This window comes from Loxodonta africana, chromosome 3 (assembly GCF_030014295.1).
Source record: "Loxodonta africana isolate mLoxAfr1 chromosome 3, mLoxAfr1.hap2, whole genome shotgun sequence".
NCBI lineage: Eukaryota > Metazoa > Chordata > Mammalia > Proboscidea > Elephantidae > Loxodonta > Loxodonta africana.
The window spans coordinates 145,627,970-145,648,939 of record NC_087344.1 but is presented as its reverse complement, the minus strand read 5'-3'; the positions used below and the strand labels follow the sequence as shown (position 1 = coordinate 145,648,939).

The 20,970-nt window shown below is 36.0% G+C and overlaps 1 protein-coding gene across 1 annotated transcript in view; it reads left to right on the top strand.

The window, feature by feature from the left end:
• The window catches only part of BRDT (bromodomain testis associated), a 106,415-nt gene that overhangs the window by 20,879 nt on the left and 64,566 nt on the right, over positions 1–20,970 (top strand). The window contains 9 exon segments of the mRNA XM_010598124.3: positions 1,516–1,644; positions 2,261–2,449; positions 3,067–3,239; positions 3,318–3,607; positions 3,706–3,819; positions 3,895–4,035; positions 11,039–11,100; positions 12,369–12,422; positions 14,518–14,674. Coding sequence (XP_010596426.1) covers positions 1,516–1,644; positions 2,261–2,449; positions 3,067–3,239; positions 3,318–3,607; positions 3,706–3,819; positions 3,895–4,035; positions 11,039–11,100; positions 12,369–12,422; positions 14,518–14,674 — 1,309 coding nt within the window.

Here is a 20,970-nt window from a genome sequence, read left to right as displayed (position 1 = left end):
ACTGTAGCAGCAGTGTGGAGAAAGGTTTGAAAGTGGGGCAAAACTGGATGTGGATGTAGGGAGACTAGTTAGGGGGCTGTTACAGAATTTCAAGGACGAGAAAATTGTGACTTTATTTTTGTTCTCTATGCCTATTATCTGACTGATGGAAAATTATGTTTCCTCTTTTATTTTAATAAATGAATTTCTTTAATTACAAATGAGGCTATCATGTTGCCTTTGTTGGCTTTTATATTTGTGAATTGTCTATTAATATATACATGTTTTGCCTTGTAGTCTACAAGATTATCTTTTTTGTTTTCTTTTTCTGTTGACTGTCTAGTCTACATCTCCACTCTTCTATACACTTTTATGCAGCCACCTAATATATTTCCTTATATATACATTTTTTTTTTTACTCTTCAATTTTTAATGTCTATTCATTCCCAGGAGAATTTTTTTTCCCTTTGTTTCCTAATTTTATTACTTATTGAAATTGAGCATATATCATATGTGCCTAACTATAAGTAGTTATAGTTAAGTATAAATATAAAGTAGTCCCCGATTTTCTTTATAAAAAAAGTCCAAAAACTATTTTTTTGTCAATTTGAAAACACGTGTACTTTAGGTATTTTATTTGTTTCCTGGGGCTGTGGTAGCAAATTCCCACAAACTGGGTAACAGAAATTTATTGTCTTAGAGTTCTGGAGGCTAGAAGTTCAAAATCAAGGTAGGGGCGACGCTTTCCCTAAAGACTCTAGGGGAGATCCTTCCTTGTCTTGTCCTTGCGTCTGGTGGTTCCTGGCAATCCTTGACGTTCCTTGGCTTGTAGATGCGTTGGTCCAGTCTCTGCCTCAGTCTTCTCATATTGGATTAGAACTCTACTCCAGTATGACGTCATGTTAGCTGATAGCACCTTCAAAGACCCTATTTCCAAACAGGTTCACGTTCATAGGTACCAAGGGTTAGAACTTTAACGTATCTTTTTAGGGGACACAATTCAATCCATAACAGGTATGTAGATGAATTAATCAAATGCCTATTTATGAAATTTGTATTTTAAATTTAGGTACATATACCTGTTTAAACTTGTTACTTTGTAAAATAACACTAATTTAGACACACTGTTTTCTTCCCCTTATTATTCACAGAACATTTTTCTTCAAACCATAAACTTAAACTCTTCATTTAGATGTTCAAGGTTGGTTTAAAGGGTTCATCTTTTAACTGCATCCCTTCTACAGAACTTGTCTACCCAAGGTTATCTGAAAACACTGTTGTGGCTTTTTTTCCTGTTCTTTTCTTTACCTGCAATGTCTCCCTTCTTTACTTGTCAAAAATCCACTGGATTTTTCAAAGTCTAAAGGTATGAGACAACTGTTGCAGAGTTTTAACATTTGTCAAATCTAGCTGGTAGGTGTCTGTCTTTTTTAGTATTTTCTGTATGTTTTAATTATTTTATAATAGAAACACTTACTATAAGTGTTCAAATAATTATTGAATCGAACTATGTTGTTTGTGAGTCCCTTCATTTAGTGAAAAATGGACAACCAAGAATATAAGGATGCATATGAATTTGCTGCAGATGTTAGATTAATGTTCATGAATTGCTACAAATACAATCCTCCAGATCATGAAGTAGTGACAATGGCAAGAATGCTCCAAGTGAGTTGTTACTGTCCTCTGAAAGTGTTTTTCCTCTGAACACAGTTTAGAAATTTTAGAACCATAATTCAAGAGATAAAAAATACACACACACACACACACTACTCCAAATAGTAAAAAGCAGTTTTACAAATTATACTCTTAAAACGTTGTGGTTTTTTTTTTTTTTTTTTTTTTTTTTGAATGCTGCTACCTTGAATACAGAGGAAATTGTGAAGAGGGGACAGTCGATATCTGAGATAGGGTTGATTGGAGCCCATGTCTCACTGAAGGGAAGGCCACAGACTTTTGAAACTGAGTCATTGAGAGGTAGTAGAATGATGCACCAACTAAAGAATGAAAAACCCTTTGAAGAGGGTCCCCTGTATAACTTCAGAGGTCCTAGAAGCCTGTCTTGTCTAAAAAAGAGAGAAAAGTTGCCAAAATTGGCAAGAAGGGAAGCATAAGTCTTTTTACTTATACTTTCTGCTTACTATATTTCTTCTATTATATCTTAAAGGGGAAAAAAAATTCTGACAAAAATATGATACTAAAATGCTCCCTTTGTTAAAAAGTATTTCTGTAGCATTAAATTAGAAGTGCAGAAAACCTTTACAGTCTAATTTTTTTGTTATAGGATGTTTTTGAAAAGCATTTTGCAAAGAGCCCAGATGAACCTGTTGAGAGTATGCCTGTATGTTCCAACAAAACAGATACCACAAAAACCCACGGTAGAGAAAGTAGTAGTGATGCTTCCTCTGAAGATAACACTTCTGATGATTCCGAAGATGAACGAGTTCAACGTCTTGCAAAGCTTCAGGAGCAGGTATTTGACTGTATTGATACAGCTTTTGTTATTCCTTTCTATGAGCTGTTACTGCTAGATCATTTATAAAATTCTTCTTGTAGATTAAAAGCTATTGTATTTAGACCACCTAGCAGCTATGGCTTTATTTACTTTTTAGCACAATTGTAATGTTTAATAGTGTTTCATACTCAAAAATCTATGTATCTTAAAATTTTATTTATATTCCTAACCACCGTAATTAGTGGTTAGGAGTATAAATACTGAAGCAATTTGTATGATATAATCTGAGATGTTTTATGGATGAAATCTTTACTTAACGTTTGCTACCTTTTGTGATAAAATGTTAACCTGCACTGAGCTTAAGGCTGAAAAATCAATTATTAAAAACTTAAGACTACCAGGAAATGTAAACTATTCTTGCTCAGTTATGGATGAATCTTCTAAGGTTGTGCACATGATGGTGTATGTAGTTTAATGTATGCCCTTCAAAACAATGAATTTATGAAATGAAATGAGAACTTGAAGGAAATATATGAATTTCAGGAAGGATACTCGACTTTTGAATACCTTCATTTTTTTCTAGTGTCTTTAGTTATTTGGAGCCATGAATGTTTAAAGACTTTTTCCTTTATCAGCTTAAAGCTGTTCATCAACAACTGCAAGTTCTGTCCCAAGGACCTTTCCATAAGATGAAGAAAAAGAATGAGAAGTCTAAAAGAGAAAAGAAAAAAGAGAAGTTTAATAACGGAGACGAACAGCCAAGGAAAAAGGCTAAGCAAACGAAACTAAAGGAAAAGTCCAAGAACAAGTAAGTATCTTTTACAGTGGCTTATTAAAACATAACATTATCTAAAATAAATCAGACTAAACCTAATTTTTGTTACAGTCAGCCAAAGAAGAGGCAACAACAGGTCGTTGCTGTGAAATCTGAGGTTGAAGATAATGCTAAACCGATGAATTACGATGAGAAGAGGCAGTTAAGTCTGGATATAAACAAACTCCCCGGAGATAAACTTGGGCGGATAGTTCACATAATACACTCAAGAGAGCCTTCTCTGAGGAGTTCCAATTCTGATGAGATAGAGATAGACTTTGAAACACTGAAAGCATCAACATTGAGAGAACTAGAAAAATATGTTGCAACTTGTCTAAGAAAAAGACCACTAAAACCTCATGGTATGTAAGTATATTAATAGAAATCAGCATGCTACGTGTGTTAGTTTTTGGTTATACTCAGTTTTGTTTTTTTTTCTCCCTCCTCCTGAAATACACAGCTAAGAAAATAATGAAGTCCAAAGAAGAACTTCAATTACAAAAAAAACGAGAGTTGGAAAAGCGGTTACTGGATGTCAATAATCAGTTAAATTCTAGAAAATGTCAAACAAAATGTAAGTGGCAGTTTTAAAATGTTCCTGAGGCTATTTAATTTTATTGGCATTTTAATATGTTTCCCTGTATTGCAGCTGAGAAGACTCAATCATCCAATCCAATTGCACAGGGTTCCCGACTGAGTGAAAGCAGCAGCAGCAGCAGCAGCAGCAGCTCCTCGGCGTCTGAGAGTAGCAGTGACTCAAGTTCTTCAGACAGCAGTGATTCTGAATCAGGTTAGCTGTCCCCTTAAGCGTACCTCTGTTTTGAGGCAATTCTTTTCATGTAATACTGAGACATATTTTCATATTTTGAAGAAATATTTGTTACTTACCCAGAACCTATGGTTTGGATGTCACACTTATTTAATTGCATGTAGACAGTCTTAATATTTTCTCATGTCATAAAATAGATACTGTATAAAATGAAACTTTATATTATAGCTATGTGACTTATAGACTTGTAATGTTGAAAATAAGTGTTTGAAAGGTGGGATAGTCATTTAATAAATAATACCAGATCTTAATACCAGGAAATATGAGATAATAAAATACCAGATCTTCACTTCTTTTTTATAAAAGATTACTTGAGGACATCTTTCACTTTATTGTCACAGATACATGACACATGTTATAGTGTGGATAGATCACTCTAATGTTGCAGAGTATTTCCTGTTGTGACAATGCATTTTGAATTGCATTAGCATCTTAAATTAAGAAATCAATACTCCCAGAAACTATGTAAAGCATATTTTCACTTCTGTAGTTTCTTCACAGTAGAATATTATCGCCCATTTATAGAAAAATGTACTTTAAATTCAGGTTGTCAGTTATGCTAAAGTATCGTATTACTTTGTATGATTTAGCATCAGCTGTTCCAAGCCTAAATGATTCATGCTTTCTTTTTGCCTTTTTTTTAATGGTTCTATAGTTGACAAAGCAATCACTGCCCCAAGGATACTGAGTTAGCAGTGGTGTTCCATCATTGTTGACCAAAAGACACATTCAGAATATGACACTTTTGTACCTAAAATTTTGTTTTATTTTTAAATGAGATGTTTCTTGTTTGTCAGTGAAATTTAATTCTCTTCTCTTTTAAAAACACCCCACACAGAATGTTGTCACATCAGGAATTCTTAGTGTTTGTTAAGAGCATTCCTCTTAATCTCTGTCTGATAGTAAAGATCTGCTGGCTTGCAATACATTCTGTGTCACGTTTTGTTTCGTGTAGTTTCTGTTTATGTGGTGTCGATTGCTGCATTTTGTTTTTTACATTTCTAAAGTTTATAGTGGTAAACACATTGTGTTTTTTGTAAGAATAAACAAAATTTGCACTTTTGTTGAATTTTGTCATAGTAGAAAATTGAAAAATTAATTTGGGGCTCTGATTATAAATTATTTCCTTATATTTGACTTTTAAGCATAAAACAATGCTGGAAAAAATCTAAGTTCCATTTAGTATTTTAAACTGTAATTAGCATTTGTAATTTCATCTAATAAAGCGTTTGTGGCCTAATAAGTTAGAGCACTTTGTCTTTTATTTGTAGGACAAAATTCTTATTGTGTTAGTTTGAGTTACCTAATTATATATTGAAAGCTGGTCAATAAATGCCTTGAGTATTAGAGGAAAAGCACTATATACACAGTGCTTCAATAAAGCACCTTGATTTTAATTTGAATTATCAGTTTCTGATAGAATATTCCAATATGTTACTCAAAGGAAAGACTGTTTATCAAATGTGCATTGTTAAAATGGTACAATATGTATTTTCTGTTTTCCCAACTTTCCAACAGAATAACTCAGGCACAGAATTCTAATCTTAAAACACTGCTTGTGTTGAATTTTTATTTTGTGACTGATATTCTTTAATGTCATCTTTTTTTATTAAAAGGAGCTGTTTTATGTATTATTACTAAAATAAAATCAAAGTAGCATATTTTTATATTTCTGTCTACATTGTGGATAGTGTACAGGTTTGTGACACTAAGATCAGTTTGTCTTCTAACGTGATAATATGAGTTGTCATTTAGCATTGAAATTTTAACTGTCTTATGAACATTCAAACTGTATGCTTTGTTGGAAAAATATTGTATATGTATATTATGAATTGTGAATGCAAAGTCTAACTTAATGGGGAAAAAAGTGTTCATAAAATAAATCAGTAAATGAAGCTATAGGACCTTGTCTTCTAAATATTAACTTCAGTTGTACGCATTAAAATACTTTAAGGCTCAAGAACATACTTTACTTTTCTGGGAACAACAACAAACTGTAAAGAGAAAGATTGTAAGTTGTGAAAAATAAGCAAGTCAGACCATATCAACAGTAATACCTATTGTAAAAATAAGTGTTGATTCTTGATTGTGCACATGACGTTCTGAAGGAATAGATGACAAATCCTATGTCCAGGTTCAGGGAGGAAATAGAGCTATTTACTAAGAAAATACAGTTTGTAAAAATTAGGTACATCAGCAAAAACTTTTTCTGAGGTTACGTAAGTAAAAATCAACTGAAAATAAAAGATTTTATAGCTTTAAAAGTATGATTTATCCAGAACTGAAACTTAGAGTTGAATACCATCTTCATTCTCAGAGCTCTGGTTAATTAGGCTTTTGACTATTTAAGATGGTAGATATGAATATACTTTCATCTTTTCTAATTCCTAATGGAGGAAACTTTTCTGAACATCTCTGTGAGAAATTATTTTCTGATAGACATTGATCTTTAGTAATTTTTTTTTAATTTGTTTAATACTTGTCTTCTGGGGCCTTTATAATAATTTAGCTATATTCAATTTTCTTAATCAAGTCACAGTCTTTTAGAATTTTGGTTTTCAGGGTCAGAGCTCTAAATTCACTTTTCTAAATTCTTTAAAATTATTGACTTGCTGTTCTTATAGTTATCCTGTATTATGAGTTTAGTTTCTCTTTACTGAAATACTCTGTTTAGGTGTGCCTAAATTTTTAAGAATAGTATCTGTGAAAAACCTTTAAGTGCCATAAGTAGTGTTAGGACTATTTATTCCATTATTATTTAAATAGTTATCTTTCATGTATCCTCAAACTTCAGATTATGCACTTGTGAAAAATACGGACTCATTATTTCTGCTCTATTGCAAAGGATTAGTTATGTGGCAGAGTATTGATTTCCAAGGAAAGTTTTATTTAAAAATATAGGAAACTCACTTTAATTCTTATCATTTCAAATAGCATATTAAATCAGGTTTAAGGAGGAGTTATGATGAAATCTCAAATCCATGAAGAATCAAAGTGAGAAATAAGTGGGCTAGAAGTACTCTGTTACAAATTTCAATGTGATTCAATTTTATCGTTGAAATTATCTTCTGACTGACTTCAAAAGTCAAACCAAACCCACTGCCCTTGAGTCAATTCCAATGCATAGTGACCCTATAGGATAGAGTAGAACTGCTCCATAGGATTTCCAAGGCTGTAAATCTGTGGAAGCAGACTGCCACATCTTTCTCCCCCAAAGCAGCTGGTGAGTTTGAACCACTGACCTTTTGGTTAGTAGCCCAGCATTTTAACCCCTGTGCCACCAGGGCTCCTGATTGACATCAGAATATGCAAGTAGTCATGTACAGATAAGTCAAGACCATTTATTAAATATTGTATAAGTATAAAACCTTAACAAAATATCATTAAATGTCAGATCAAAGGTGTAAATTAGGCTTGAGAATAAAATTAATTCCAGATGTCTAAGTTGGCTGTACTGTCCTAGTATGAACACACAAGCTATTCAAAGTTTTCCTAATGCACAGTAATTTCAGGGCTATCTACAGTGGTATAATACAGAGTTATATAACTAATAAGTAATGGCTTCAATTCTGTGATTCAAATATTACTGAGAAAAAGCAATCAAATAGAGCAGTTCAACAGTAGTAGTGCTTTTGATTGAAATCTTGTGGGAAACAACTACAAGAACTGTCTAAAATGGAATCTCATATTAGTGTGAAATAGAATATTTTTCAAGAATGTTCAACTTCAATTGTGAAACAGTGAAACATAAGCTCAATGTTATGACATCAATTCACCATTTTTCTTTACTTGGTTAAGATTTAAAGTGAGTTTGGACTTTTTGCTTTTATTGGCTTTAATGTAATCTTTAGGCCTTCTATAGAAGTGACAAGAATGTGATTTTTTTTTTCCATGCAAGAGCAAAAGGACTAACTTGGTTCAAGCCTAGATTTTGTTATAATTTTTTGGAATGATTATTTAGTAAATGTAGGAAGTATGCAATGACAATCTTGAAATAATCTTTTTTTATTCAAGCTAGTAAGTTTAAAACAAATGATTAGAGTTCATCATTTAAAATATTATTTAGCTTTTGATCAAAGCACTTTGGTTCAAAGTACTAGAAGGATAAAATTCAGGAACCCGGGCTTAATAAAAAATGCACATATTGAGGCCCATACTTGAACCCCGCTTGGGCCTTAGAAATAGTGGTAAATTATGTCTTAAGCATTTAGAATTTTTTTCTGCTCAAACTGGGTCACCCTGAATAAACAAGACTGTCAAGAAGAATGTTTCTAAACCTTAGCATGGTACATTAGAATCACCTGAAAAACTCTTCGATAAAATATTGTGTCTGGATTTTAATTGAATCAGGAGTGGGGCTAGGTATATGTATTGTTAAAAGTTTCCCAGGCGATTCCAACATGCTGCCAAGTTTGAGAATCATTTGTCTAGATTTTTTTTTTCCTACCTAGTTCCAATGCCCTTGATAAAAGTAACAGGCATTTCATAATTGGTTTGCTCTTTCAACTACTTTGATGAAAATTGCCAAAATATACTTGACAGGGAGGAAGTTTTTTTTAGTTCAAAAACAGATTGCTTGCTTTTCATCAATAGAACATGGCTTGAGTGATGGTGATAAACTTGGACAAATCATTTAATATCTCTGGACCTGCTTGCCTTCCTATAAAATAAGGTAGCAGAACCAAATAGTAACTTCCAATCACTTTTCTATACCCTGTCCTCTATACCTGAAGTGAGTAACTTGTCTTTTTAATTAAAAAATCTTCAGTAATGATTTCTGCTACATGTAGCATTGTATTCTGTTTTTGGATTATGACTATGTAATTTTAGTCCAAATTGCTGATAATTTTTGGTATTTCTGTACCATCTATCTCAGTGCCTCGGTAGGTGGTGGGAATTAAATAAAGCCTTTAATCGAATCTTCACGGTTCTTTCCAGCTTTTTTTATTTTGTAATTAAATGATTTTTGGCATAGTTTACAAGGCAGACTTTCTAATCAAAGCTTTATATTGAGGTATTTGGGGAGATGTGAAATGAGCCCATATTGTGTAATGCTCATAGTAGGCATTTGTTTATTAGTTTACATACATTACCTAATTTGATCCTTGTAAGGTGGGTGTGCATGTTATCATGGTTCCCCAGAGAAATTTTTTGACGTATATGTTGTCATTATAGTGCTCAATTTAATTGATATTTGTTAGACCTGGTAGGGCTTCGTTGCTAATTGAAATGTGATCTTAAGCTTGATGGTGAAAATATGTATGCTTGCCTTTTAATTCCAAAGACCAGGAACTCATTTGTAAAGAGAGAGATTTAGCAGTTTCGGTTCACTGTGCTCCTGAAAAGTCAATTATGTATGATTAGAACGAGAAGCAAAATTTTGAGTTACAGGCTATCATTATTCATCTATCTATAATTGTAAGACTTTTATGAGACATAATATACTTGGTAGTTTTGATTTTTCTATTAATTCTTTGATGCCTTTGCTAGTGTTTTCATTTTTTGAGAAGCTAATTTTATAGTAATTCTGAGCTTTAATTTCATATCTCAGAAAACTATGGGTTATGCCCTTGAAGTTTTTAGCAGAACAGTAATGTGATATGTCATATTTTTTAGTATAGCTTATATTGCAGGATAATGTAGTTTAGGTACATATTTGAATAACTAAAATAGATATATAGATGTGAATATATTATATAATCATATTAATGAAGTCTGTCTTTTTTTTTTTTAATTCAAAGCTGAAACCATAATTTCTCCCCTAAATGTAAACTACTTGGATCTGTACCCTCAATCTTTGCAGTCTGTCTTCTTCTCTTTCCCTTCCACTTAACCCCTGACACTTAATAATACTTAGTGGAGTAACAATAAGATGGCTCATATCATTTTAAATACTTGAATTCTTTAAATTAAAGCACGTCATTGAGTGGCATGTAGCAATTTTAACAATGTCCAGCATCAAACATTTTAGGAAAGAACAGTAACACATCCAATGGAAACTGATGGCATTTCAGGAGGCAGAAGGTAATTATTAAAATTAGAATGTTTTAAGTTTGAATAATATTTGGTGTTGACCAGCCTTGGTGCCCTGGAGCCTGCAGCAAGTGGCACATAGGTGGTTCATGAAAGCTGGCCTGAAGAGATGGATCAGGCAGTAACTACCAGCTGGATGCTTTGCCACACTGACTTAGGCTTGTGATTGGGGAGGATAGCACCAGATTCAATTGTAGGGTAAAGATAGAGGGACTGATTAGCACCCTGACAGATCTCTTTACATCTACTCCCAATGTCAGCTGTAAAGATATTTCTAAAGGTAAAGGAGGTACTATGTATTATAAAACTCATTTGTTGTTATATAGTTGAGGCTGCCAAATAGCTTGGAAGTAAATAGAGTATTAATTAGGTGGGATATTTGTTATAGTGCTTAGCGAGCAGAACACACTTTACCACAGAGATCAAATGGCTTCACTTTGAATAAAAGGCTATATCCATTCAGATAAATGATCATAACCCTTCTCTTATAATAAATTCTTAATTATTTTAATTAAGCCTCTAATGGCTATTATTTATAACTATTTGGTAAAAGATGATTTTAATATAATTGGTACTGCTTATTTAAAACCTTGTTATCTCTGTTGTAACTTGTTCCTTTTGAAGCTATCACTTATTCAAGCTCTTTACTGTGAAGTAACACACTGTTCTTTTTTGCCTAAACATAATCCAAATTGAAATTTGGAATGGATATTTATTCCATTGTGTGGAAAAGACAATATCGTAAAAACTAGTATACCTTCAGAAATATTGACTAATTCATAGAGGGCCAAGCCCTGTGACTACTAAGAGTTTCTTGATTTAAGAGGTTGGTATTAAAGAAATTCTCCTGAAATCACCATTTTATTTCTAATTTAGATGATAATTTCTTAAGCTGGCAAATATTGAAATACTTATTTATGTACATTTGCAGAAGCATTTCCTAAATTTACCGGAGTGAAACAGAATGATTCTCCTTCTAAAGAGAACATAAAGGTAAGTCAATTCTTTATTTGTACTTTAGACTTTATAAAGTATGTATGTTATAACTCACTGGCATAGTAATTAGCTTTCTTAGGTGACTTATATGAAAAGAGTTATCACTTTTTTCAGCTTATAAACTAAATGCTCAAAGATGTCTTTCTGAAAAAGATTTAATAGAGAAGCTATTTGGCTTCATTTTTCTAACAGGATAGAGCTGTTACATAAGTCAAACAGATTAGTACAACAAATTCCAGAAGCTTCAGTTTAGCTTTGGGAATCTCAATGCAGGCGATGGTGTTACCAGGTGGAAAGCCCAGGTTCTTCCTCGGCATGACTCATAAAACCCAAAAAAATCAAACCCGTTGCCGTTGAGTCAATTCTGACTCGTAGCAATCCTATAGGGCAGAGTAGAACTGCCCCGTAGAGTTTCCAAGGAGCACCTGGTGGATTACAAACTGCTCATCTCTTGGTTAGCAGCTGTAGCACTTAACCACTACGCCACCAGGGTTTCCGATGATTCACATTGGCCAATAAATGAAAGACCGAGGTGGGAGAACAGGAAAGGCACCTTTATTTCGTTGTACAAGGCAAAGGAGCCAGTCGGAGCTGCTGCCGCCAAGACTGCTCTCCAAGGGTGGGCAGGCAAGTTACTTTTAAAGGGGTTTACAAGTAGGGACTCATACAAGTTACGGCAGCAGCATTCTTAATCATACTATGCAGGCGCAGTGGGGTTTACGTATAACCTGCAAGCAAAAGCAGGATGCAGGTACAAAGCTGGGGGCGGTGGGGTGGTCGGGGAAAGCCCAGCAAAGGAAATCAGATTTTTAATACAACACTGTAGGGGCTCTGTCTCAATGGCCTTGCTGTCTCCATGCGTGCACAGCACTGTGTGCATAGTAAGTTGGAGTTTCTTAAAAAAAAAAAAAAAAGTATGGGAATGACAGCTAGGGTTTCTTAAAGATGAAGCTTATAATTGCCAGCTATCAATTTTAGCAGTTCTGTGTTCGATTAGTAGTTGACATGCTTTGTAAAGGAAAGAAGTAATTTTTTTTTTTACTACTTCAGGTTGTCATCCTTATATACAATTTTTTTTTTTATCCTTTGTGCCCATCCCAGGTATAGGATTATAGTAAATTTATTTGACAACATGTAACTACATTAGGAGAATATAATGATAACACTGTCTCGAAGGACCTCTGAGTTGTGAGAAGGGGTATAATCACACAGTTAAGAGATTGTATGATTAATGTTATGATAATCTGTATTCAAAATTTATTGAGAAAATGAGAGAGGAATACATATTGCCTGAAGGAGGGACAGGTTTCACAGAGGAGGTAATGCTTAAACTGCATTTGAAAGGATAGGAAAAGGAAGAAATGGGTAGTATACTGACATGCAGATTAAGGGTTTATTTTTTTAAACAAAGGCATGAAGAGAGGCAAAGAAGCACAGCAGGTGTCAAGGAAATGTAGCAGCAAGGATATTTGTAAGGAAGCAGGGGATTAGATGATTTGGGTAATGTAATAGGGAGTACTTTGAATATCTAAGTGAATTGTTGTCAGGTGCTTTAAGATTTTCTAGGCTGTCATCTTTACCGGAGTAAATTGGCATGTCTTACCCCCCACCCCCATCCCGCAGGACTTGCTGGGTAGGTTCAAACAGCCAACCTTTTGGTTAGCAGCCAAGTGCTTAACCGTTGCACCACCAAAGGCTCCTTCTAAGTAAATTACTAATATTTAATTGGATAGGGGGTGGGCAGACAGTAGTGGTTCATTAGAATTCTTACCTTCCATGTAGGCACCTAGGTTTGATTCCCAGCCAATGTACCTTAACTGCAGCCACCACTTATCTATCAGTGGAGGCTTGCATGTTGCTGTGATTTTGAATAAATTTCAGGGAAGCTTCCAGACTAAGACTAGAAAGAAAGGCCTGATAATCTACTTCCAATAAAATCAGCCAGTGAAAACCCTGCGGATCACAACAGTCTTATCCCATTGTGCATGGGGTTGCCACGAGTCAAGGGCCAACTGGAAGGCAGCTAACAACACTTTGCTGGGGAGGAGTGAGTTCTCAAAAGATTTTGAATAGGAAGAAGATACAGGTGGTCTGTCTTTCCATAGGTATTAGTAGAATCAGAAAATAATGCCAAGTTAAGAAAGAACTTTGAAAACATTTTTAATATATACCATGTGGAATACCACCATTATTGTCTATTTGTGGCCAAAATGTTTTGCTCATGCAGGAAGAAGATGCCCATTAGTGATAAAAGAGGGTATATATTAATTTATAGATTAATTAATGAATGAGTGTATTGAATATTTCTGAAAATGACCTTTTGTTTATTTAAACCTCAATCTTCGATTTTAAGTTTTGGGCTTGGGTCTACATTATTGTTGGGATAAATATTCCTATGGAATTCATTTCATCAGGCTAGCATAAGGGCTATACATACACTTGCCTTATCTACCCACTCATCCCCAATCCCCTTATTAGAAATCAGGAAAAAGACTGCCCTGTTCATCCCTGCAACTCAACGCTTAATAAATAAGGTACCGGGGCTTTGAAACTGTAACTGAGTTTGCCACTGGATAGGTGCGAGATCTTAGGCAAGTTACTTTTCTTATTTCTAAGTCCTCTTATAGACTGTAAATAGGGATAATATTTATATCTAAGGCATGGGCGTATTAAAGAAAAAGATATAAAGAGGCCTTAGCCTGGTGCTTCACACATAGTAAGCATTAAATAAATGTTTATTATTACAATACAGCTTTTACTAGACAGTAAACACTGATTCAGAGTTTGTTTTAAATTCCCCCCTCATGTCTGTAGTTCAGTAACGAAAAAGGGGGTAAAGAAAGTGGGTTGGTCTCTAAACTTGGTATAAAAGCTTAGTTGTTATTTTCAGTAGATCACTGGAATGTATTTGAAAATGAGTTGTTGTTAAATGCCATTGAGCCAATTTTGATACATAGCAACCTCACGTGACAGAGTAGAACTGCCCCATAGGGTTTTCTTGGCTGTAATCTTTATAGGAGCAGATTGTCAGATCTTTCCTCCCGCAGAGCTGCTTGGTGGGTTACAGTGCCAGCTTTTCAGTTAGCAGCTGAGTGTTTAACTGTTACACCACCTGGGCTTCTTTTGAAATGAATAGTACTGTTTAATAACATATTATCTACGTGTACCAGTAACTAAGATACTAGGATTTGACTAATTCTACTTCTGATTTGCTATATGATGGCCAACTTATTTAATCTTGCTAAACCTTACTTTCTTCATCTGTGAGATAGGGATAATTGTACCTCACAGGGTTGTGTGACTTAAATGATACGGTGTTCAAAAGGTAGTATTAAATTCTTTCCTCTTCTGTTTACATTCTCTTAGTTGAATTTCTTGTGTGGTTAAAATTCTGAAAGATAATTGTTTTTACAGACACAGTCTTTTATGCAAGACACGACTCCTGTTCATCAGACCACACATTCATGTGGAATACCACCAAATCACTACCAGTTAACATTTCATTATCAAGAATTAGAAAAATTACAGAGTGTGAAAAACATTTCACCTTTACAAATCTTGCCTCCCTCAGGTAAGAAATTAACAAACGGCTGTGATTGAGAAGCTGACTTCTTAAACTTTGTATATGAAAATGTTAAAATGTCATTATAAGTATTGCATACCGGGAAATACTGAAATCCTAACCAGAAAATTCCAGGTTAGAAATAATTACTGAAGTATATTGTTAGAAATAATATGCTTTATACCCATAGGTATTCATTACATTTGGATGAAGAAAAAAACATGTATGGTTCACACCCAACATACCTTCATATTGATTATATACATTGGAATGTGGGCTAGATATAAAAACCTGTCACTGCCAAAGCCCACACTATCAAGTTCTGAGCAGACTTGGAAAATATTACTCTAACCTCCATGATGCCCATGTGGGTTGGAAAGGTAGGATGGAATCAGGAAAAGATATTTAGGGATTCCATAGGTACAGAAATGAAGTTATGTAAATCAGAAATGTTTTACAGTTCAGAAACTTGGGCTAGAAGACTTGCCTAGTGTTGGTTCTTATTTACCTAAAACATCTTTCCAAACTAGCTAAATTTTATATTGTTAGATTCATCTGATTGTGTAGTTATGTTGTGTTTTAGTATTGTCAGAGGTGAAGGACCAGTTAAGGAACTGATTGCTGAAGTCTAGGAAAGAAATTATGAGGACCAAAATTAAGTCAGTGAGAACGGAAAGGATGTGGACATATTAGAAAGATATTTTTGAGGCAAAATTATTAGATTTTGTTAGACTGCATCATCTACCAGCAGATATCCAATAGTTAGATTCCAAATAGGAAGAAGAGCTCATTTTAGATATATTTGAGGTGCTGCAGAACATATGATTGGAAATAACTAATACACAACTAGAAATCGGTTTCTGAAACAAAGAAGAAATAACAAGAATTTAATTTAGGAATTAGTCACATAGAAGCCTTTTATGTCCCTGGGTGGTGCAAACAGTTAATGTTCTCACCTACTAACCAAAAGGTTGGCAGTTTGAATCCACCCATAAGCACTTCAGATGAAAGGCCTGGTTATCTACTTTTCAAAATTTCAACCATTGGAGCGAACATGGCACCCTAGACAGACACATCATGCCATCACTCTGCAGCAAAAACCAGAATAATAAATAAAACAGATATAAATGTCAATCCTGGAATCCTAAGCATCAAATGAAGGGGTAAAGAACTAGGTCAAACACAGAATGGGAGAAGAAACTGATGGAAAACAGAGAACAAGGAAAGATATGGAGTGGAGGACCTTTGCCAGCCAGCACAGTTGCCATCTTGGAACACAGTCAGCAATGATGCTGGACAGGGAATGCAGAAAGGCAACTTCATGGAGCTCTGAAAAGGAGACAGAGCACCCAGTAACCAGAGAAACACGCTTTCCTACCCCTCACTCTTCGGCACCATCGGGCCATGCTGTGCCACCTTGGCTAGCCTGCTGCCACCCTGGATTCACCCCACCCCTACCCGTTAGCTTCCACTACTGTTTTTTTTTTCTCTCTCCCACCTAGCCCCAAACCCCACCTCTACCCCTTCCTGCCTGGCCACGCCACACTCCCTTGGCTAGAGAGTTACCAGTCTGCCGCCACCACAAATCCACCCCACCCCCACCCACTGGCTCCCACCACATCATTTTTATTTTCTTCCTTTTCTTTCTCCCTCCCACCTAGCCCTGTACCCCACCTCTATGTCCTCCCACAGGGTTGCACCGCACCACCTTGGCTAGAGAGCCGACTGGCCTACTGCCACCCTGGGTCTACCGCACTACCACCCTCTGGCTTCTGTTGCGCCACCATTTTTTAAAAAATTTTCCCCTTTCTTCCTTCCTCCCACCTAGCCCCACATAACACTTCTCCTCCTTTCCACTGGGCCATGCCACACTGCCACAACTAGAGAACCACCAGTCCGCCACCACTCTGGGTCTGCCCTGCCCCAACTTGCCAGCTTCTGCACCACCTTTTTTTTTTTTTTTTTGCTTTTTTCTCTTACTCTTCTTTCTCTCTATCACCTAACCTTGTACATCATCTTCCCTCCCTTCCAACTGGGCCCCAGGTCTGCCCTACCTGCATTCACCAGCACCCACTCTGCTGCCAGTTTTTTCATTTATTTTTTCTCTTTTCTTCCTTCCTCCCACCTAGTCCAGTATGTCATTTCACCCCCCTGCCTCTAGACCCCACCATGCCACTGTGGCTAGAGAGCCACTGGCCCACAGCCATCCTGGATCTGTCCCACCAGCTCCTACTGCCCTCACCCCCTTTTTTTCTCTTCCTTTCTTTCTTCTTCACACCCAACCCCATATGTCACTTCCCCTCCCCTGCCACTGGCCTTCAGGACTGCCCCACCCTACCATGCTGCCAGTTTTCTAAGTTTTCTTTAATCTATTTTTTCTTTCTTTTCTTCCCTCCTCCCACCTAGCCCTGTACACCACCTCCCCCACTTCATGCTGGACTCTGCTGCACTGCCGCAGCTAGAGAACCACCAGCACATCAGCCCGCTGCTGCCCCAGGTCTGTCTCGCTTCCACCAGTGACCCCCACCGTGTCACCATTTTCTTTTCTTTCTTCCTCCCTCCTAGCCCAGTACATCACCTCCCCTCTGTTCCTACCAGCCCCCAGTTCCACCCCACCCCTACTTGCTGACCCCTGCCACACCGACTTTTTATTTTTCTTCTTCCGTTTCTTACTTTTCTTTCTTCCTCCCACCTAGCCCCAATATCAAAACATATAAAAAAGCAGGACAAGATGGCTCCAGCAAGTGACCAAGATAAAGAATCAGATGCCCATCTGGTAGAAGAAAGAACAGTGGAACAATCTGATGAGGAATTAAAAATACTAATATATAGGGCTCTCCAAGAGATTAGGAAAGGGATCAAGTAACACACAGCAAAAAAGGGAAAACATACCCAAAATCATGGAAAACACAGACAAAGCAATTGAACAATTCAGGAAAATTATACAAGAACAAAACGTTTAAATAATTAGTAAGCATACAAAAATAGCAACTAGAAATCCAAAAGGTAAACTATAAAATTTCAAAATGGACAACTCAGTAGAAGGGCTTAGGAGCAAATTTGAAACAATGTAAGACAGAATTGGTGAAATTGAAGACAAACCATGGACATCACTTTGAGGAAAAAATCAGAGAAAAGAATGAAGAAAACCTAAGAATTATGTGAGACAATCAAGAACAAAACTTGCACATGATTGGAGTTCCAGAACAGGGAAAAAATGGAAAACACAGAGAAGATTGTTGAAGATTTCATAGCATAAAACTTCACAAATATCATGAAGGACAAAAAGTTGACCATCCAAGAATGTCAACAAATGCCATGTAGGATAGACCCCAAAAGAAAGTCACCAAGACGTATCATAATCGCACCAGCCAATATCAAAGACAAAGAATACTAAGAGCAGCTTGAAAAAAACAAAAAGTCAAAAGAAAAACATTAAGTCTAAGCTCTGATTATTTGGCAGAAAGCATGCAGGCAAGATGACAATGGAATGACATATATAAAACCTTGAAAGAAAAAAAAAAAACTGCCAACCAAGAATAATATATCCTGAAAAGCTCTCCTCAAAAATGAAGGCAAAATTAGGTCATTTTCATATAAGCAGAAATTAAGGGAATTCATAAAAACCAAACAAAACTTATGAGAATATTAAAAGGAAGCCCTTTCATTAGAGAACCAACATTGGACAACAACCAGGATCTATGACACAGGACAGCATCAGCCAGATACCAACCTAGCTAAACCCAATAATAAATAATAAAACAAAACTGAAAGACTTAAAACAGGGAAACAGATGTCATTCTGTAAATAATGACAGCGTCAAAACAATAAAAGGGGGAAGAGACAGTGTAGGTATAGAACTTTCAAATGGAGAAGAAGTCAAGGTAATATCAAGTAATAAAAGACTGGTTCAAACTTAGGAAGATAAGGGTAAATTTTAAGGTAACCACAAAGTTAACAAACCTCTTTATCAGAATAAAAAGTAGAAAAACATAAGGTCTCAGTAACACAAAATCAACAATAACGAAAGAAAATAAAAGAAAATCTGCAAACAGAAGGAACTCAGGACAGGAAAGTAGGAGGAACAAAGACAATGTCAGCACCACCAAAAAAAAGGACAGCAGTACAACAACAATAAGCCATTACCTACTGAATAACACTGGATATAAATGGATTAAATGTACCTGTAAAAAGAGAGAGTAGCAGAATAGATAAAAAGCACGACCCATCAATACGCTGTCTACAAGAGACACATCTTAGACACGAGGACATAAATATATTAAAAATCAAAGGATGGAAAAAATACTTCCAGTAAACAGTAACCAAAAAAGGCAGGAGTAGCAAGGCTAATCTCAGATAAAATAAACTAAGGCAAAATCAACCATAAAAGACAAGGAAGAATGTTGTGTAATGGTCAAAGGGACAATCCACCAAGAAGATACAACCTTAATAAATATCTACACACCCAAGAACAGGGTTCCAAAATACATGAACTCTGACAGCACTGAAAAGAGAAATGGTCCTGCAATAATAGTAGGAGACTTCAACACATCACTCTTGGTAAAAGCATAAATTCAATACAAACCGTAACTGACAATGCACAAACACCAGAAGATAAACTAGGTAAGTGGGAGCTCCTAAAAATTAAACACTTAAGTTCTTCAAAATACTTCACCAAAAGAGTAAAAAGAGAACTTAGAGACTGGGAAATTTTTTTTGGTTACCTCATATCCAACAAGGGTCTAATCTCTAAAATCTATAGAATACTTCAACACTTCAATAACAAAAAGTCAAATAATGCACTTAAAAAGTGGACAAATGATATATGAACAGACACTTCACCAAAGAAGACATTCAGGCAGCTAATAAAGGCATGGAGAAAATTCTGGCAATCATTAGCCATTAAAGAAATGCAAGTCAAAACTACAATGAGATACCATCTCACCCGACATTACTGGTACTAATCAAGATAACAAATGTTGGAGAGGTTGTGGGGATATTGGAACTCTTGTGCACTGCTGGTGGGAATGTAAAATGGTACAACTGTGGAAAATGTTCTAACACCTCCTCAAAAAGCTAGAAATAGAAATACCATTTGATTTAGCACCCCCAATATCAGGATTGTATCCTGGAGAAATAAGAGCAGTCACACGAATAGACGTATGCACACCCATGTTTATTGCAGCATTATTCACAATAACAAAAAGATGGAAACAACTTAAGTGCCCATCCATAGATGAATGGACAAACAAATTATGGTATATACACAGAGTGGAATACTACAGAACAATAAAGAGCAACGATGAATCTGCGAAACATCTCACAACATGGGTGAATCTGGAGGACATTATGCTGAGTGAAAGTCAATCACAAGAGGACAAATATTGTATGAGACCACTGTTATAAAAACCCAACGAAAGGTTTACACACAGAAAAAAACAATTTTTCAGGATTGGGGGGAGGGGAGGGGAAGGTGAGAAAGTTACTTACTAGGTAGAAAAAAAAGTGTTAACTTTGGTAAAGGGAAAGACAACACACAGTATAGAGGAAGTCAACACAACTTGACCAAGACAAAGCTGTACATAGAAGCTGCCTACACACATCCAGATATCTTCAGGGATTGAATTACTGGGCCTGAGGGCTGGGGACCATGGTCTCAGGGAACATCTAAGTCAATTGGCATATTATAGTAAAAAAATGTTCTACATCCTACTTTGGTGAGTAGCGTCTGGGGTCTTAAACCTTGCAAGTGGCCATCTAAGATACATCTGTTGGTCCCATCACATTTGGAGCAAAGGATAATAAAACCAAAGACACAAGGAAAATATTAGCCTAAAGGACTTTAACCACAGCCTCCACCAGCCTGAGCCTAGGAAAAACTAGATGGTACCCAGCTACCAACACTGACCACTCTGACAGGATCACAATAGAGGGTCCCGGACAGAGCAGGAGAAATATACAGAACAAAATTTAAATTCACACACATTAAAAAAAAAAGACTAGACTTACTAGTCTGACAGAGACTGAGGAGCCCTGACACTGTGGTCCCTGGACACCCTGCTAACTCAGAACTGAAGCCACCCCTGAAGTCCACCTTTTCGCCAAAGATTAGACAGGCCTGTACAACAAGCAACAACACACATGAGGGACTTGCTTCGTAGTTCAGTCAAGTTGACAAGAACAAATGGTCGACACCTTCCCAAAAGTAAAGATGACAAGGCAGGAAGGGACAGGAAAACTGGATGGACAAGGAGAACCCAGGATGGAAAGGGAAGCGAGAAAGTGCTGACACATTGTGGGGGTTG